Source organism: Glycine soja, chromosome 18 (assembly GCF_004193775.1).
Source record: "Glycine soja cultivar W05 chromosome 18, ASM419377v2, whole genome shotgun sequence".
In the NCBI taxonomy this organism is placed as follows: domain Eukaryota; kingdom Viridiplantae; phylum Streptophyta; class Magnoliopsida; order Fabales; family Fabaceae; genus Glycine; species Glycine soja.
The window spans coordinates 2598973-2614805 of NC_041019.1; the positions used below are offsets into that span (position 1 = coordinate 2598973).

General features: G+C 32.0%; 1 protein-coding gene and 2 long non-coding RNA genes across 3 annotated transcripts; 2 read left to right on the plus strand and 1 right to left on the minus strand.

The window, feature by feature from the left end:
- Positions 1-1306: 1306 nt before the first annotated feature.
- LOC114396255 lies at positions 1307-2145 on the minus strand. Its single transcript, XR_003663266.1, has 2 exons — positions 1701-2145; positions 1307-1517 (listed from the first exon to the last, which is right to left on the minus strand). It is a non-coding gene; the product is annotated as an uncharacterized LOC114396255 (long non-coding RNA).
- A 4470-nt stretch (positions 2146-6615) lies between these two features.
- Positions 6616-7458, plus strand: LOC114396253. The gene is made up of 2 exons (XM_028358158.1): positions 6616-7081; positions 7252-7458. Exon 1 carries the CDS (start codon positions 6705-6707, stop codon positions 7035-7037), a length of 333 nt encoding a protein of 110 aa, XP_028213959.1. The 5' UTR covers positions 6616-6704; the 3' UTR covers positions 7038-7081; positions 7252-7458.
- A 4323-nt stretch (positions 7459-11781) lies between these two features.
- LOC114396137 lies at positions 11782-12583 on the plus strand. The gene is made up of 2 exons (XR_003663239.1): positions 11782-12217; positions 12401-12583. It is a non-coding gene; the product is annotated as an uncharacterized LOC114396137 (long non-coding RNA).
- Positions 12584-15833: the final 3250 nt, after the last annotated feature.

The following is a 15833-nucleotide window of genomic DNA, read 5'->3' on the forward strand; positions in this document are numbered from 1 at the left end:
TACTATTATTTGGTGGACTCTGCAATGTTACATGAGGTGCTAACTCTTATTTCCTTACGGATAATGCTTTTATAATAGTAATATTTAATACATTTATAATTGTGCAATGTGAAGAAGTAATTTTTTCATTAATGTTGAGATTAATTATTTAAATTACTAAAATGATCGAGTTACTCATTATTCATCCCGAGGCATTAGGCATTTCATCAGCTCAACCTTGTTTCAAGTTTTTGATTAATTTCCTAGAGATAAACATAAAGTTTAAGCAGAAAATGATATATATAAGAGGATTCGCTTTTTCTAAGACAAAGCCGAAACTAGTTTTAATTACGGCATGGAGAAAATATGAAAGAAGATAACAAAATAGTCTTCCATAAGTAGTCTGAATTTTCACAAGCTATGGAAGAAAAAAAATTACTATTATAAAAGCATTATCCGTAAGGAAATAAGAGTTAGCACCTCATTTAAGTCCTCAGTTAAAATCAGTTTGCATAGGTTGCATTTAAATGAGCTTTATATATTCAACAATAAACACGCCAGTTGATGGACACTGGCCCGCATTTTAGTTTTTTTTCTTTTTCATATTAAAATTTTGACTTTTAATGAGTTGGTCCAAATAGTTTTTGTGAATTGGCTCAAGAAACACCAGCGTAGCAAACCGATGCTTGTAACGGGGAAGGGTCTTAGTGATCAAGTATACAATTGCCCTTGAGTCTGAGTTACAAATCATAGCCAAGGTTCAAAGACATCTTCATATGATTGATGCCAAGACACCCACCCACACATACTTGTATTGATTTCCCACCCTTATAAGTGCAATAACAGTGGCCTCTAAATATCCACCAACTTCCTTCAACTTTCCGGCCGAGGTGATATAAGGATGTTGGGTGGTGAAAGATAAAAAGGAAGAGAAGGAAAGATCACATAATTTGATCCCTCCTACTAACAAACTAACAATCAATATTTATCGATAAAAAAAATCTTAAACTTTCCCGTAATTTATTATCTAGAAAAATCATGTTATGCATACACGGTTATAGAATTCTCTTTAACATTTTTCTTTTTGTAGTATTATGTCACAGAGAAATTTGTAGCAACCTTTAACACGTGCTCTGCTATTGTCGCTAACGCAAGTGATCAAGAGCGTGGTCAAAAGGTCAAGGAAACTGTACGACAAACCAATTCAATTAAATGTGAATGATGAACAAGATCAGATATAGTTAATTTTATGCAGCTAGGCCAAGAACCCATATCGCGAACATCTATACATATAAATTATTGTCATAAAACAACCAAAAGGATATTATTCAGGAAGACATAGAAGTTATTTGATAGATAATAATAAAGTTGTTACAATATTAATTGTAACTTATTTATGATCCTTTATAGTTAAGGAGCTCAAATTATTAACTGACAACATACAATACACAACACACACTACTGTATCCTGAAGCTTTGACGAATTGTAAAAACCTCAGGTTGCGTAACCATAACCAACGTTCCCAGCCATCTACAAGCTGCAATTACATTAGAGAAAACAATGAATCAGCATATGCTACTTTATAACAGCCAAAAATGTGATGAGTATATACATGTTTAATTTAATTAGTTCAGTATAGAAATATAACAATTTAGCAGCTTCTGGATAAAGTTTTTGAAATATAAATAATTATTCTTGATAGATATGCTCATATATATACCTGAAAAATATGTTGGCATTTATGATAGGTAGGTAAGTTGTGATCTATGGCTTGTTGGAGAAATGGCAACGATGGGGAATGGTGATTGCGACTCTGGGATCAACACCAACTCTCTTGAAAGCATCGGAGGAGAAAACAGCATAGAGGCAAGGGATGCTTACTTCTACAAGGTCATTGCAGCACTGTGAAGAAACAGGAGCCCATGCATTTCGTGCAGCCTTTTCGCAGTGACGCAGTTTATGCGTCAAAATTCTAAGTGTGCTAAACTTGCCGCATGGACCATTTTTCTCGTTTTCATGTTCAGGATAACTGTGGTCGTATTCAGCAACGGTCACAGTGATCAAAAGCAGCAGGAACACACCAACGAACTTGCTCATCTTAACTAAATGAATTTGATTGATGATTTACTCTTTTTAAGTAGCTTCAAGCTTGAAATACAACTCACAAAAATTGCTTTGCACCATGCTCTATATATACTGCTAGATTAGCCAGATAAACTAGTAAACTATGCACAAAACCTTGTTCACAAGCATCTGGATTTGCATTCTTTAATTTGATGGGAGAAGGTAGGGTTACAGTTTCATGCCCGCAGATTCTTACCGTAGAGAAGAAAGCAGGCCTGAGAATATTTTGAATCAGGAAGCACTGCACAGCCTTGGTACGTATTTGGTATTACAATATCTTACTCAACAGCTTGTATGTCTTACTTATGGAGGCTTTCTGTTATATATATATAAAGAATCGAAAAATAAATACTTTTTCAACGATGCTATTTTGTGAAACGTCATGCTATACTTAGACGGTCCATGGTTTATTAATAATATAAATAATGAAGGTGGCTCGGAGGTTGTCACAGAAGTCAAACTAGTCTTGAAAACTGAAAGTTTATCTCAAATGTGCTTGTTTGTTTAAGGAGGATGTTTTTCATAAGAGAATTTCATTATTTATAAATTTAATTCTGAGATTTATTTAAATAAATTTATAACAAATTATACGAAGGTCACAATAAATCAAGAAAAATATTTAATTGTATGAATTTAAATGCATAAAAATATAGACGAAATCTGATTGCTTGACCTTTTAATACCAACACCCTTCTTTGCATGTTTTGCATCAAGAATAAGAATAAGGTTTTATGGCTGTATATTTAGAAAACAAGAATCTAGTGTAGTTTATGCAAACCAACAATTGATATACAACACATCATTTCGAGCAGGGGCGAAACTAAATATATATATATATATATATATATATATATATATATATATATATATATATATATATATATATATATAGGGGCAACAGTCTCCTGAACTTACTAAGTTACTTTGCATCTATACTTAAAATAAATATCTGTCCTCGATTATTATTGGACCCTAATTGTAAATGACAAAGCCCACACCCCATGGAACAAATTATCCATTGCTTTATTTGTTTTAATAATTATATATATATATATATATATATATATATATATATATATATATATATATATATATATATATATATATATATATATAACCAAATAATTTACTTTTTAAGTCCCCTTAACTTTACAAAATACAAATATAAAATTCAAGCTCCTTAATCTTTAATCTTAATTTTCACTTTTACACGTTAGTCCTTTCTCTGTCAGTCACCTCTCCTTGTTGATTCTTGTGCTCCTCAATCCTCACGATTGAATCAAACTCTATTACGAATAGGATTAAATTATGCTATGCTAACTACACTAGCAGGTATTTCATAATTCTTCTCTGTTGTTGTATTCATGATTTGTGGTATTTATAATGAAGTACAAGTCATGGTTGTTGTTGCCATTCATTGGCCAATTGGTGCAGAATATTCTTGAATAACAGAAAAAAGGATAAGTATCCTGGGTGGTTATACCAAAATGTGGATAAGGTGGTGAGATTGCTTTTCACAATTGACAATCTTACCCTGCATTCCTTTACTCGTAATCTCTGAGGTATGTTGGCTTATTGACTATCCTCATGGGCCTACTATGTGCTGGTATAGTATTTCTATCATTATCCATCGTTGGAAAACCAACCTTTTCCTCAAGGTTGGACAATTAAAAAAAATAGAAATAGGGGTAGGGTTAAAAAAAGCATGAGTGAAGTTGCTTTGTTTGTGGGATGGTTTGGGCCCTGACAATGACAACCCTAAGGGTTATCAACATCGTGAATGGCGAGAAGGTTGGGTGGTGACCTATATCACAGAGCATTGATCCTACCCTTGTGCCTTTTCTTTGCTTGGTTGTGGCTCTTGGAAGCACTAGTAGCTCTAACTTCTGCTCCAATGGGTGCAGGCCACGAAGGGAGCTCACCAAATTGAAGAGATGATGCTGTTGTTGCATGGTCAGAAGAAGAAGAAGCAACAAGAGGGAGTGAAAGTTGTGAACGATGAACTGTACGGCTAGGACCATGACAACTGAACACCACTGTCAATGAAGCGCAGACCTGCGTCAGCCCTGGTGGTGGTGGAAGCAGTGGCTTTGGTGGAGGCTGTGGCTTCAATGGAACCGTGGTGGTGGTGGATATGGTGGTGGGGGTGATGGTGGCAGATATAGTGGTCGTGGAAGTGAGGCAAGGGTTTGGGAAAGGGAGGAGCCAAGGGGCAGAGGACGGTGTTGCGAGACAACATGCAGGGCATCACGAAACCCGACGTCAAGAGAATCAATGGCATATTCTAAGAAAAAACCCGCAAAGTCCTTAAGAACTTTCTAGAGAATTTTATTTGCAATGTTGATACGTACACCGAGCACATGTTAGGAGAAAGATGGTTACCATTATGGATCTTGTTGATGCTCGCAAGAGGCAGGTCAGGGCTCTCTATGATTTTGGTGCTCGTGGTGGTGGGTATAATCGTGATGGAGGATTGTGGCTTGGGCCATAAGGCACCCCACAGGGAGTCATCACCTTCATCAACGCACGCTCCTCCGCTAAAATCTGCGACTTCTACATGGATATTTGTTTCCAGTTTCGGGTGTGAGGGAGGAGATGATGGATGAAGAGTTTCCATGGCACCGCACAAGCCTAACAAGCGGTTCTAAGTACTCACAAAATAGGGATTGAACTGGGTGTTCATAAGAAGGTAGGTGGTGAAATAGAAGGGAAGAAACCTGTGGGGAGTAGAATTACTTTTTGTTGTAAGTCCTCTTAACTTTACAAAATACAAATATAAAATTCAAACTCCTTAATCTTAAATCTTAATTTTCACTTTTACACGCTAGTCCTTACTCTGTTATTTACCTTTCGTTGTTGCTTCCTTCTTAGAGACCAAACCATGAACTGACCTGTTTATGTTTTTTTGGTGAACCTAAACAAGTTTTCCCCAAATTTTTAATATTTATTTAAGAGAAACAAAATAAGGAGATATATTATTTGTGGACCTGAACAAGTTTTCCCCAAATTTGAGTGAATGGAGAAGAAAAGTGAATTCTTTTTATTTTTTTAGAACATCAAACAACTCTCTAGAAGATTAAAAATAAATAAAAATAATTTATATGAAGAAAAAAAAACTATGGAGTAACAAAAATTTTAATTTAAATTTAATTTTAATCAATATAAAAATGATTTTAGTATAATTTATTTATTTATATATCTACATATTGAAATAAGAGGAGAGAATTTTGTTCACTTCGTCCTTCCTTATTTATCTCTATTCAAACATTATATTCTTTTACTCTATTTTTCTTTTACTTGTATCTTTTCCATTTCTTTCTTCTCTTTTTTTTTTTTCCATTTTTAATTGTAATGGAGCATTAGGAACAAAACTATACTTTTGTATTTTGTGTAAATTTTAAAATGGATTAACATTTCAGTTTAATGATACCGGGGCCAATTAATTTAGCAATTTCCTTTGAAGAATTCAAGATTTTGTTAATTAAGAATGTTAGACAGAATACAAATTAACGTTGTTTTGCATCAGCTACACGAGATTTTGTGTTATTTTTTATCATTTAAATTAGTACAGTAAAACATTTTTCTTGATGACTTTCGTATAATTTGTTATTAATTTATTTCAATAAATCTCAGAATTAAATTTATGATAAATTCTCTTATGATAAGCATCCTCCTTAAACTAACACATTTGAGATTAACTTTCAGTTTCCATCACTAGTTTGACTTCTGCATGTGACAACCTCTCCAAGTCACCTTCATTTATCTTATTAATAAACCATGGACCGTCTATAAGTAGAGCATAAAAAAACTTCGTACCCCATTGTCCGGAGGCTCTTCGCTATGCAAAGGTATGGGGGAGGGATGTTGTACGCAGCCTTACCTTTGCATATGCAAAGAGACTGTTTCCGGATTCGAACCCATGACCAACAAGTCACCAAGGCACAACTTTACCGCTGCATCAGGGTTCGCCCTCTCTACAAGTAGAGCATGACTTGTCAAAAAATAGTATCTTTTATAGTAATTATTTAGACAAGTACAATTAATAATTGATGTCTTTTTAATCAAGTGATTTAGAATTGAAATCTTGATTAATCATTAAATAAGTAATACATTATATTGAGAAAAAAAAATATTTTATATGTATTTATGATTTCTAATAAAAATTAATCACTGTTTTCGTACCAAAAACTATTTCGTATTAATATTATCATTAGAAAATAATAACATCCTTGAAAAAAAGTACAAAAGTACAGTATTTGTTTTTCTATTATTTAAATCTGTAAGAATTTGTAATACCAACTACGCATCAAGGTAGGTAGATCATCGTGTGCTTCATCTCTTAGTAAGAATCTGCGGGCATGCATGCAGCTCTAGCCTCGATCTTTTCTCCCATGAAACTAAAGAATGCAAAATCCAGATGCTAGCTTGCGAACCAGGTTTAATTTGGTACACAGTTATTTATTTGGCTAGCTAGCTAATCCTGGCAATATATATATAGACCATAGTGCTAGCCAATTTAAATTTGTGAGTTGCATTCGAAGCTTGAAACTAGCTAGCTACTTAAAAAGAGTAAATCATCAATCAAATTCATTTAGTTAAGATGGGCAAGTTTGTTGGGTTGTTCCTGCTGGTTTTGGTCAGTGTGGCCGTTGCTGAATACGACAACGGTTATCCTGAACATGAAAACGAGAAAAATGGCCCATGCGGCAAGTTTAGCACACTTAGAATTTTGACGCATAAACTGCGTCACTGCGAAAAGGCTGCACGAGATGCGTGGGCTCCTGTTTCTTCACAGTGCTGCAATGACCTTGTAGAAGTAAGCATCCCTTGCCTCTATGCTGTTTTCTCCTCTGATGCTTTCAAGAGAGTTGGTGTTGATCCCAGAGTCGCAATCACTATTCCCCATCGTTGCCATTTCGCCAACAAGCCATAGACCACAACTTACCTACCTATTATAAATGAAAACATATTTTTCAGGTATATATATGAGCATATATCTATCAAGAATAATTATTTATATTTCAAAAACTTTATCTAGAAGCTGATAAATTGTTATATTTCTATACTGAACTAATTAAATTCATCACATTTTTGGCTGTTATAAAGTAGCATATGCTGATTCATTGTTTTCTCTAATGTAATTGCAGCTTGTAGATGGCTGAGAACGTTGGTTATGGTTACGCAACCTGAGGTTTTTACAATTCGTCAAAGCTTCAGGATACAGTAGTCTGTGTTGTGTACTGTATGTTTGTTGTCCGTTAATAATTTGAGCTTGTTATCAAGGCTCACAAATAAATTACCTTGTAATGTACAATTTTATTCTCTATCAAATAAATTCACGTTTTCTTAAAATATATCTTTTTGGTTGTTTCGAATTTAATTTTATTTGGATGAATTGGTGTATCTTAGAGAATATGAGTGTGTTTGAGTAAACTATGGAAAATCTTAAAATTTAATTTGTTTGCAAATGAATCTCGACCCTATGTTTGTGTAAACATTGGTCCGTTTGATGTGTGCATTAGAACAACTATTATAGTATATTCCACAACAACTCAAACATGTATTACATTCATTTTCCACAACAACTCAAACATATATGCACTACATTGTTGGTTTGCGACTGTGCTGAGGACTTTCTGCATTGAACTATTCACCATATAGTTTCCTCGGCCTAGCTGCATAATCTTGTGCATATTATCATTCAGTGTATAGATAATTTTTAGTTTTACTATTATTTGGTGGACTCTGCAATGTTACATGAGATTTAAGAATTTTAATAAGTATTTTCTCTTATGATACAATTTTTAAAAACTCAAAATTGCATTTGATAATTATCTAATTAACAATTCAAAAGAACTTTGAAGGATAGTTGTTTATACAACTATTTTTTACATGTCGATTTTTCAACAATAAAATTGTATAAGAACTTATTCTTAAGTTTAAGAATCCTATATACAAGGATATATGCTCTATGTTCTTAACTTTCCCACTAAAGATAACAACTAAGATAATATGACTTCGCTAGCTGTCCAAAAAAAAAAAAAAAGATAACACCATGATGACTTCATAAATAACAAATAAGATAACATGATTTGATTAATTACAGAATAACTAATTATAGAACCACAACAACGACGAGTCTTGTCTTACCCAACGTTGAAATGGACCAAAACAACGACGGGTCTTCGCCTACCCGTCGTTGAAATGGACCCCAACAACGACGGGTTCTTCAACATGTGCATTGTCGAATCATTTTTTAAAACGTCTGTTGTTATATAGGCATTGACGTCTGACGTTGTATTCTGACCTTACAAAGATGGGTCCTACTATGATCAATGTCGTTGTTGTCGACATACAACGACATCTGGAACAAAGACGGTGTGGGGCCCGTCGTAGATACTGGTTTTCAATCGATGTAGAAGCTTCTTTTTGTAGTTGTGCCAGGATCGACTATCCTGTTAATTAACAAATCTTTTAGACTTTTACATCATGATGAAGTAGTAAAGTAAAGTGAAAGTAGGTAGAATTTAGATTAAAATTTAGGGGGTGTAAAAAAAGAATATCTTCTCGCTTTAATAATTAATAATGTAAATTGAAAATAATGTTGCTTGATACTACCAAAAAATTTAACTACCAGAAAAATATTTTCTTCCCAAGCTTGACTTGAAAATGGTGAAAAGATAATGTTAAAGTGTTTCACTTCGTCTTGTTTTCTTTTTCTGTTTGTTTTTTATCTTCAAGATGTGTTAAAAGCTAAATTATGGCCCCTTATATATTATCTAAATTATATCTCAATCAATACTTGTTTTTCTAATGGTATGGTTATGGTTGTTGAGAGTTTTAGCATTTTTCTTATTAAAGGTAAAAATTTTATTTAGACGTTGAGTGTAAATAAAAAAAAGGAAATGGAGAGGATAAAGGTAGGCTAAAATTTTTAATATTTGTTTGAAAGAAAAAAAAAAGGTAAGGAGAAATTTTTTTGGGGACATAAATCCGACCCATCCCCCCTCCCCCGGGAGAAAAGTTTTTTTCTTTTTTTCCAATAAACGTGATTGTTTCCAATTTTCATTGAGTGTGATTCAATCGTGAGGATTGAGGAGCTCAAGAAGCAACAAGGAGAGGTGACAAAGTGAAGACTAGCATATAAAAGTAAAAATCATGATTAAAGATTAAGGAGTTTGAATTTTATATTTGTATTTTGTAAAGTTAAGGAGACTTACAACAAAAAGTAAATTTTTTTGTTATATATATAAAATTAGAAAAACAGATAAAGCAATGGATAATTTGTTCCATGGGGTGTGAGCTTTGTCATTTACAAGATTTCAAACTATAGGAATTAAAAAAATATTAAAATATAAATTATATAAATTAAAAAATCAGTTTCAAACTATAAAAAATAAAAGAGAATTAAAATCTAAATGATAAAGATTGAAAAACACTTTCAAATTATAAGAACTAAAAGATATAAATTATGAAACTATAGAAAACAAATGAGTAACTAAACCTATTTATTTTAAGTGTAGATGCAAAGTAACTTAGTAAGTTTCAGGGGACGATTGCCCCTATATTGAAATATGTAATTTGGGCCCTCCTCGAACTAGATGATGATATGTTGTATATTATTAACTAATTGGTAAGTGCACCAATTCATCCAAGCAGTAAAGTAAAACGGAAATTCGAGTGTTAGAGTCCACAAGGATTTTGTTTGTACTTGGAGTTGTGTCTATCCAATTTTCAAGCAATAATTGAATTGATTTAAATAATTGTGATACGAAATAGCAAAAATAAATTGACAGAAAATTAAAATAATTATCTAGCACGTGCAAGGGAAGAACAACAAACACTTGAAGCGGTAAAATGAGGACTGATACAGAATACGAATGTGTTGGAGTTTAGCCTACCAAAACTATTCTTGATGTAATGTTAATGATTTTTCTCTATTTAATATTAATCAAATTATCACCTACATCTACTCCAATCATGATTCCTCATAAGAAACAGTTTATTTTACCTAATTTCTCTCCTAATTCCTTAAGAGAATAAACCGGTTAAATTATATTATTAGTAGAGATGCATACAACATGCTAAATAGCACCAATCTATCCCTAGAGATGAATTATTTGGAAGCCATTTTCCAGTCCTTAAGAGATGAACATTTTCCAATGCCTAAACCCTCAAACATAGCATGAATATGGGTGATCAAACCACACACATGAGAATAAACACATAAAAGAGATAATGAAATTGAAATAACATTAAATAGATAGTAAGAGTCTTTACATCAAGAGTGTTTGGTTGTTAAACTCCCAACAATAGGTGATTCAGTCTCTCATTATCATGAAAGACTTTACAATTGCAAGAGGATGATGGAGAGTAAAGAAGAATGGAGATGGAGGAAAGGAATGACTCCTAATGATTGATTTCTCTTATTCCTGCACGAACCCTAGCCTTTGCTCTCCGTGAATCTGAATAATTTGGTGAATGACTGAATAATATGTTTCCACCTTCCTTTTCTCCTTTAAAACATAGCTCTGTTCTGTTATTTTTTGCGACCTCGCGCTAAGTAGGATACTCACGATAAGCGAAGAGTAAGTGGTCATGCGTTAAGCGCGCCTTCACTGATATCAGGTTTCTCCATGTGACTTCTTTGTACAAAACGAGTATTGCCCCGCTGAGCGATTGCATCGTGTTGGGCACAAAACGAGAGTTTCCCTATCTTTAATTTCTCTTCCATGCTTTATTTTGTGTTTCTACAACAAATACACCACCAAAACAGTATAAATTCACCAATTTAAACACCTATTAGACAAAAACTTGGATGATGTCGAAATTCTAATTATTCACACAAAAAGAAGTAATAAAAAAGTAAAATTTGACAATTTTTATTAACTTAATTACAAGATATACTTATGCACGACCGTTATCATATATCGATTGTTGTTTTGCATAAACCACACTAGATTCTTGTTTTCTAAATATACAACAATAAAACCTTATTCTTAACAAAAAACAAAGAAGGGTGTTGGAATTAAAAGGGCAACCAATCAGATTTTGTCTATATTTTTATGCATTTAAATTCATACAACTAAAATTTTTTCTTGATTTATTGTGACCTTTGTATAATTTGTTATAAATTTATTTAAATAAATCTCAGAATTAAATTTATAAATAATGAAATTCTCTTATGAAAAACATCCTCCTTAAACAAACAAGCACATTTGAGATAAACTTAAGTTTTCAAGACTAGTTTGACTTCTGTGACAACCTCCGAACCTCCTTCATTATTTATCTTATTAATAAACCATGGACCGTCTAAGTATAGCATGACGTTTCACAAAATAGCATCGTTGAAAAAGTATTTATTTTTCGATTCTTTATATATATATAAGAAGAAAGCCTCCATAAGTAAGACATATAGGCTGTTGAGTAAGATATTGTAATACCAACTACGTACCAAGGCTGTGCAGTGCTTCCTGATTCAAAATATTCTCAGGCCTGCTTTCTTCTCTACGGTAAGAATCTGCGGGCATGAAGCTGTAACCCTACCTTCTCCCATCAATTTAAAGAATGCCAAATCCAGATGCTTGTGAACAAGGTTTTGTGCATAGTTTACTAGTTTATCTTGCTAATCTAGCAGTATATATAGAGCATGGTGCAAGGCAATTTTTGTGAGTTGTATTTCAAGCTTGAAGCTACTTAAAAAGAGTAAATCATCAATCAAATTCATTTAGTTAAGATGAGCAAGTTCGTTGGTGTGTTCCTGCTGCTTTTGATCACTGTGACCGTTGCTGAATACGACCACAGTTATCCTGAACATGAAAACGAGAAAAATGGTCCATGCGGCAAGTTTAGCACACTTAGAATTTTGACGCATAAACTGCGTCACTGCGAAAAGGCTGCACGAAATGCATGGGTTCCTGTTTCTTCACAGTGCTGCAATGACCTTGTAGAAGTAAGCATCCCTTGCCTCTATGCTGTTTTCTCCTCCGATGCTTTCAAGAGAGTTGGTGTTGATCCCAGAGTCGCAATCACCATTCCCCATCGTTGCCATTTCTCCAACAAGCCATAGACCACAACTTACCTACCTACCATAAATGCCAACATATTTTTCAGGTATATATATGAGCATATATCTATCAAGAATAATTATTTATATTTCAAAAACTTTATCCGCAAGCTGATAAATTGTTATATTTCTATACTGAACTAATTAAATTAAACATTTATATACTCATCACATTTTTTGCTGTTATAAAGTATACCATGTGCTCATTGTTTTTTCTAATGTAATTGCAGCTTGTATATGGCTGGGAAAGATGGTTAGGCAACCTGAAGATTTTACAACGTCAAAGCTTCTGGATATACAGTGTGTTGTGTATTGTATGTTTTGTTAATAATTTGAGCTTGTTATCAAGGCTCACGAATAAATTACCTTGTAATGTATAATTTTATTCTCTATCAAATAACGTTTTCTTAAAATGTATCTTTTGGGTTGTTTCAAATTTAATTTTATTTGGATGGGTTGTTGTATCGTAGAGAATATGAGTGCGTTTGAGTAAACATTGGAAAATCTTAAAATTTAATTTGTTTGCAAATGAATCTCAACCCTATGTTTGAGTAAACATTGGTCCATTAGATGTGTGCATTAGAACAAGTATTAGTGTATATTCCACAACAAGTCAAACATGTACTACATTCATTTTCCACAACTCAAACATATTTGCACTACATTGTTGGTTTGCGACTGTGCTGAGGACTTTCTGCATTGAACTATTCACCATATAGTTTCCTCGGCCTAGCTGCATAATCTTGTGCATATTATCATTCACAGTACGAAAGTTTCTACCGTATCTCATAAATTTAGGGTTTTTGGTATAGATAATTTTTTGTTTTACTATAATTTGGTGGACTCTACAATATTACATGAGATTTAAGAATTTTAATAAGTATTTTCTCTTATGATACAATTTTTAAAAACTCAAAATTGCATTTGATAATTATCTAATTAACAATTCAAAAAAACTTTGAAGGATAGTTGTTTATACAACTATTTTTTACATGTCGATTTTTCAACAATAAAAGTGTATAAGAACTTATTCTTAAGTTTAAGAATCCTATATACAAGGATATATGGCTCTATGATCTTAACTTTCCCATTAAAGATAACAACTAAGATAATATGACTTCGCTAGCTGCCCAAAAAAAGAAAGATAACATCATGACTTCATAAATAACAAATAAGATAACATGATTTGATTAATTACAGAATAACTATTTTATTTTTCTTTTCTTAATATATATATATATATATATATATATATATATATATATATATATATATTCTTTCTCTTCCAGGATCGACTATCCTGTTAATTAGCAAATCTTTTTAGACTTCGACATCATGATGAAGAAGTGGTAAAGTAAAGCGAAAGTAGGTAAAATTTAGTTCAAAATTTAGGGGGTATAAAAAAAGGAATATCTTCTCGCTTTAATAATTAATAATATAAATGGAAAATAATGTTGCTTGATACTACTAAAAAATGTAACTACCAGGAAAATATTTTCTTCCCAAGCTTGACTTGAAAATGGTGAAAAGATAATGTTAATTAAAGTGTTTCACTTCGTCTTGTTTTCTTTGTCTGTTTTTTTTTTTTTTTGTCTTCAAGATGTGGCAAAAGCTAAATTATGCCCCTTATATATTATCTAAAACATATCTCAATCAATACTTGTTTTTCTAATGGTATGGTTATGGTTGTTGAGAGTTTTAGCATTTTTTTTATTAAAGGTTAAATTTTTATTTAGACGTTGAGTGTAAATAAAAAGAAAGGAAATGGAGAGGAGAAAGGTAGGCTATAATTTTTATTATTTTTTTGAAAGAAAAAAATTAAGGAGAAATTTTTTTTGGGACATAAATCTGACTCCCCTTCCCCCCTCCCCCGGGAGAAAAGTTTTTTTTTTCCATTATTTTTTGGTTTGTAGTTTCTTAAATAAATAACTAAATAAAATTTTATAACATTATTTAGAAAATATAATGGAATAAAAAAAATTGGAGTTAAGTTTTTTTAATCAATATAAAAATTATTTTAACAATTTTTTTATTTATTTCCACATCCAAACAATTAAAGAGAATTTTTTCACTACTTTCCTTCTTATTTCTATCACAGCCTTCACCATCATTATCAACATCTCCACCACATTACCCTTCTCCATCCATAGCTTGATATGTTTGAGTGATCTAGTAAAAATAGACGCTTTTAGATTTTGGTGATGGTGAGGAGGATGCTGGTGATGATATTCCAGTTGAGTAGGCCAAACCCTCATTGAAGAGGATAAAGAATTGTAGTAGATGAGTTGCCAAGACTCTTTTCCAGAAAAAGTCAAGAGGTGTACAACATTGACATATATAAATTAAATTTGTAACTTATTCAGATGTCTATCACTGGAATTTTTATGGACAAAGACTTAAGCTAATAATTAAATTTTGCTCTTTTTTTTCTAAGTAGACTAAGCAAATATTAAAGAAAAAGAGAAATTTTGGAATGATTTTAACTGGATCACCAAAGTCTTTTATGTAGGCTAAGTGTGGAAGCGGAAAGGAATCTAATGTGAGACTTGGGTGTAAGACTTTGTGTGTGATTGATTTACCAAACCGCCGTTGAATAAAAAATTATAAATTTTTACTTCTCATAAAGAACGCATGAGAATTTGTGTCCATTCAATCCAACATTAAACTAAATACACACTTCAACTTCTATCACCTTTCCAATCAGTTTTTGGATTTATTTGAATAATTTTATTCTCAAACCTATCAGTTTGGTTCTATTTTTTATTTCTGAAACACAACACTTATATATTAGTTTAATGTTATGATTTTTATGTGCGTATTATTTGAATTTTATATAATTTTCTAGTATTATGCATATAAAACTTATATAATATATATTATTTTTTTAGATAATTTTTTAAAGATATGTTTCATCTAAAATTGAGAAAATTTGATAATTTTTATTATAGAATATTTAGTATTAATTAACAAGTTTTGTATATTGTTGTCAATAATTTTTTAATATAATTTGATTTAAAAGATTTAAAAAAGATATATTAATTTTAATAGAATAATATTTTAATAAAAATCACAAAAATAAATTAAACCAAATAGTAAAAGATTGATTTGATTTGATTTAATTGGAATTTGATAATAAATATAAATTGAATTGCATATAATATAATTTTTATGTTTGATTTGAATCATCTTTGATTAAAAAAAAAATTTGAATCAGACAATGAGGAATACCCCTATACCCCTAATTTGACTTGTGAGATAATCAACCGGCCGGTAGAAGATAGAATTTTCATTTATCTTATCTTATTAATAAACCATAGAGCGTCTATGTATAGCATGTCGTGTCACAAGATATCAAAGTTGAAAAATGAAAATGAATTCGTTTGTATATACTTTAAAAAGCAACAGAAATTAGGGAGCGTTTGGTTTTTGTTTCCAGACTAGATATACAGGCTGTTCATCTAATACCAACTACGCATCAAGACCCTGTATGTCCTGATTCAAAATATTCCCAGGCTCGGTACTTCTTTGGTAAGAATCTGCGTGCACAAAACTTCTCCCGAGAAATTAAAGAATGCACAATCCACACGCTTCCTGAACGTGGTTTTGTACTTGGTTGATTGTTTATTTTGCCAATCTGGCATTATATATAGAGCATTGTGCTAG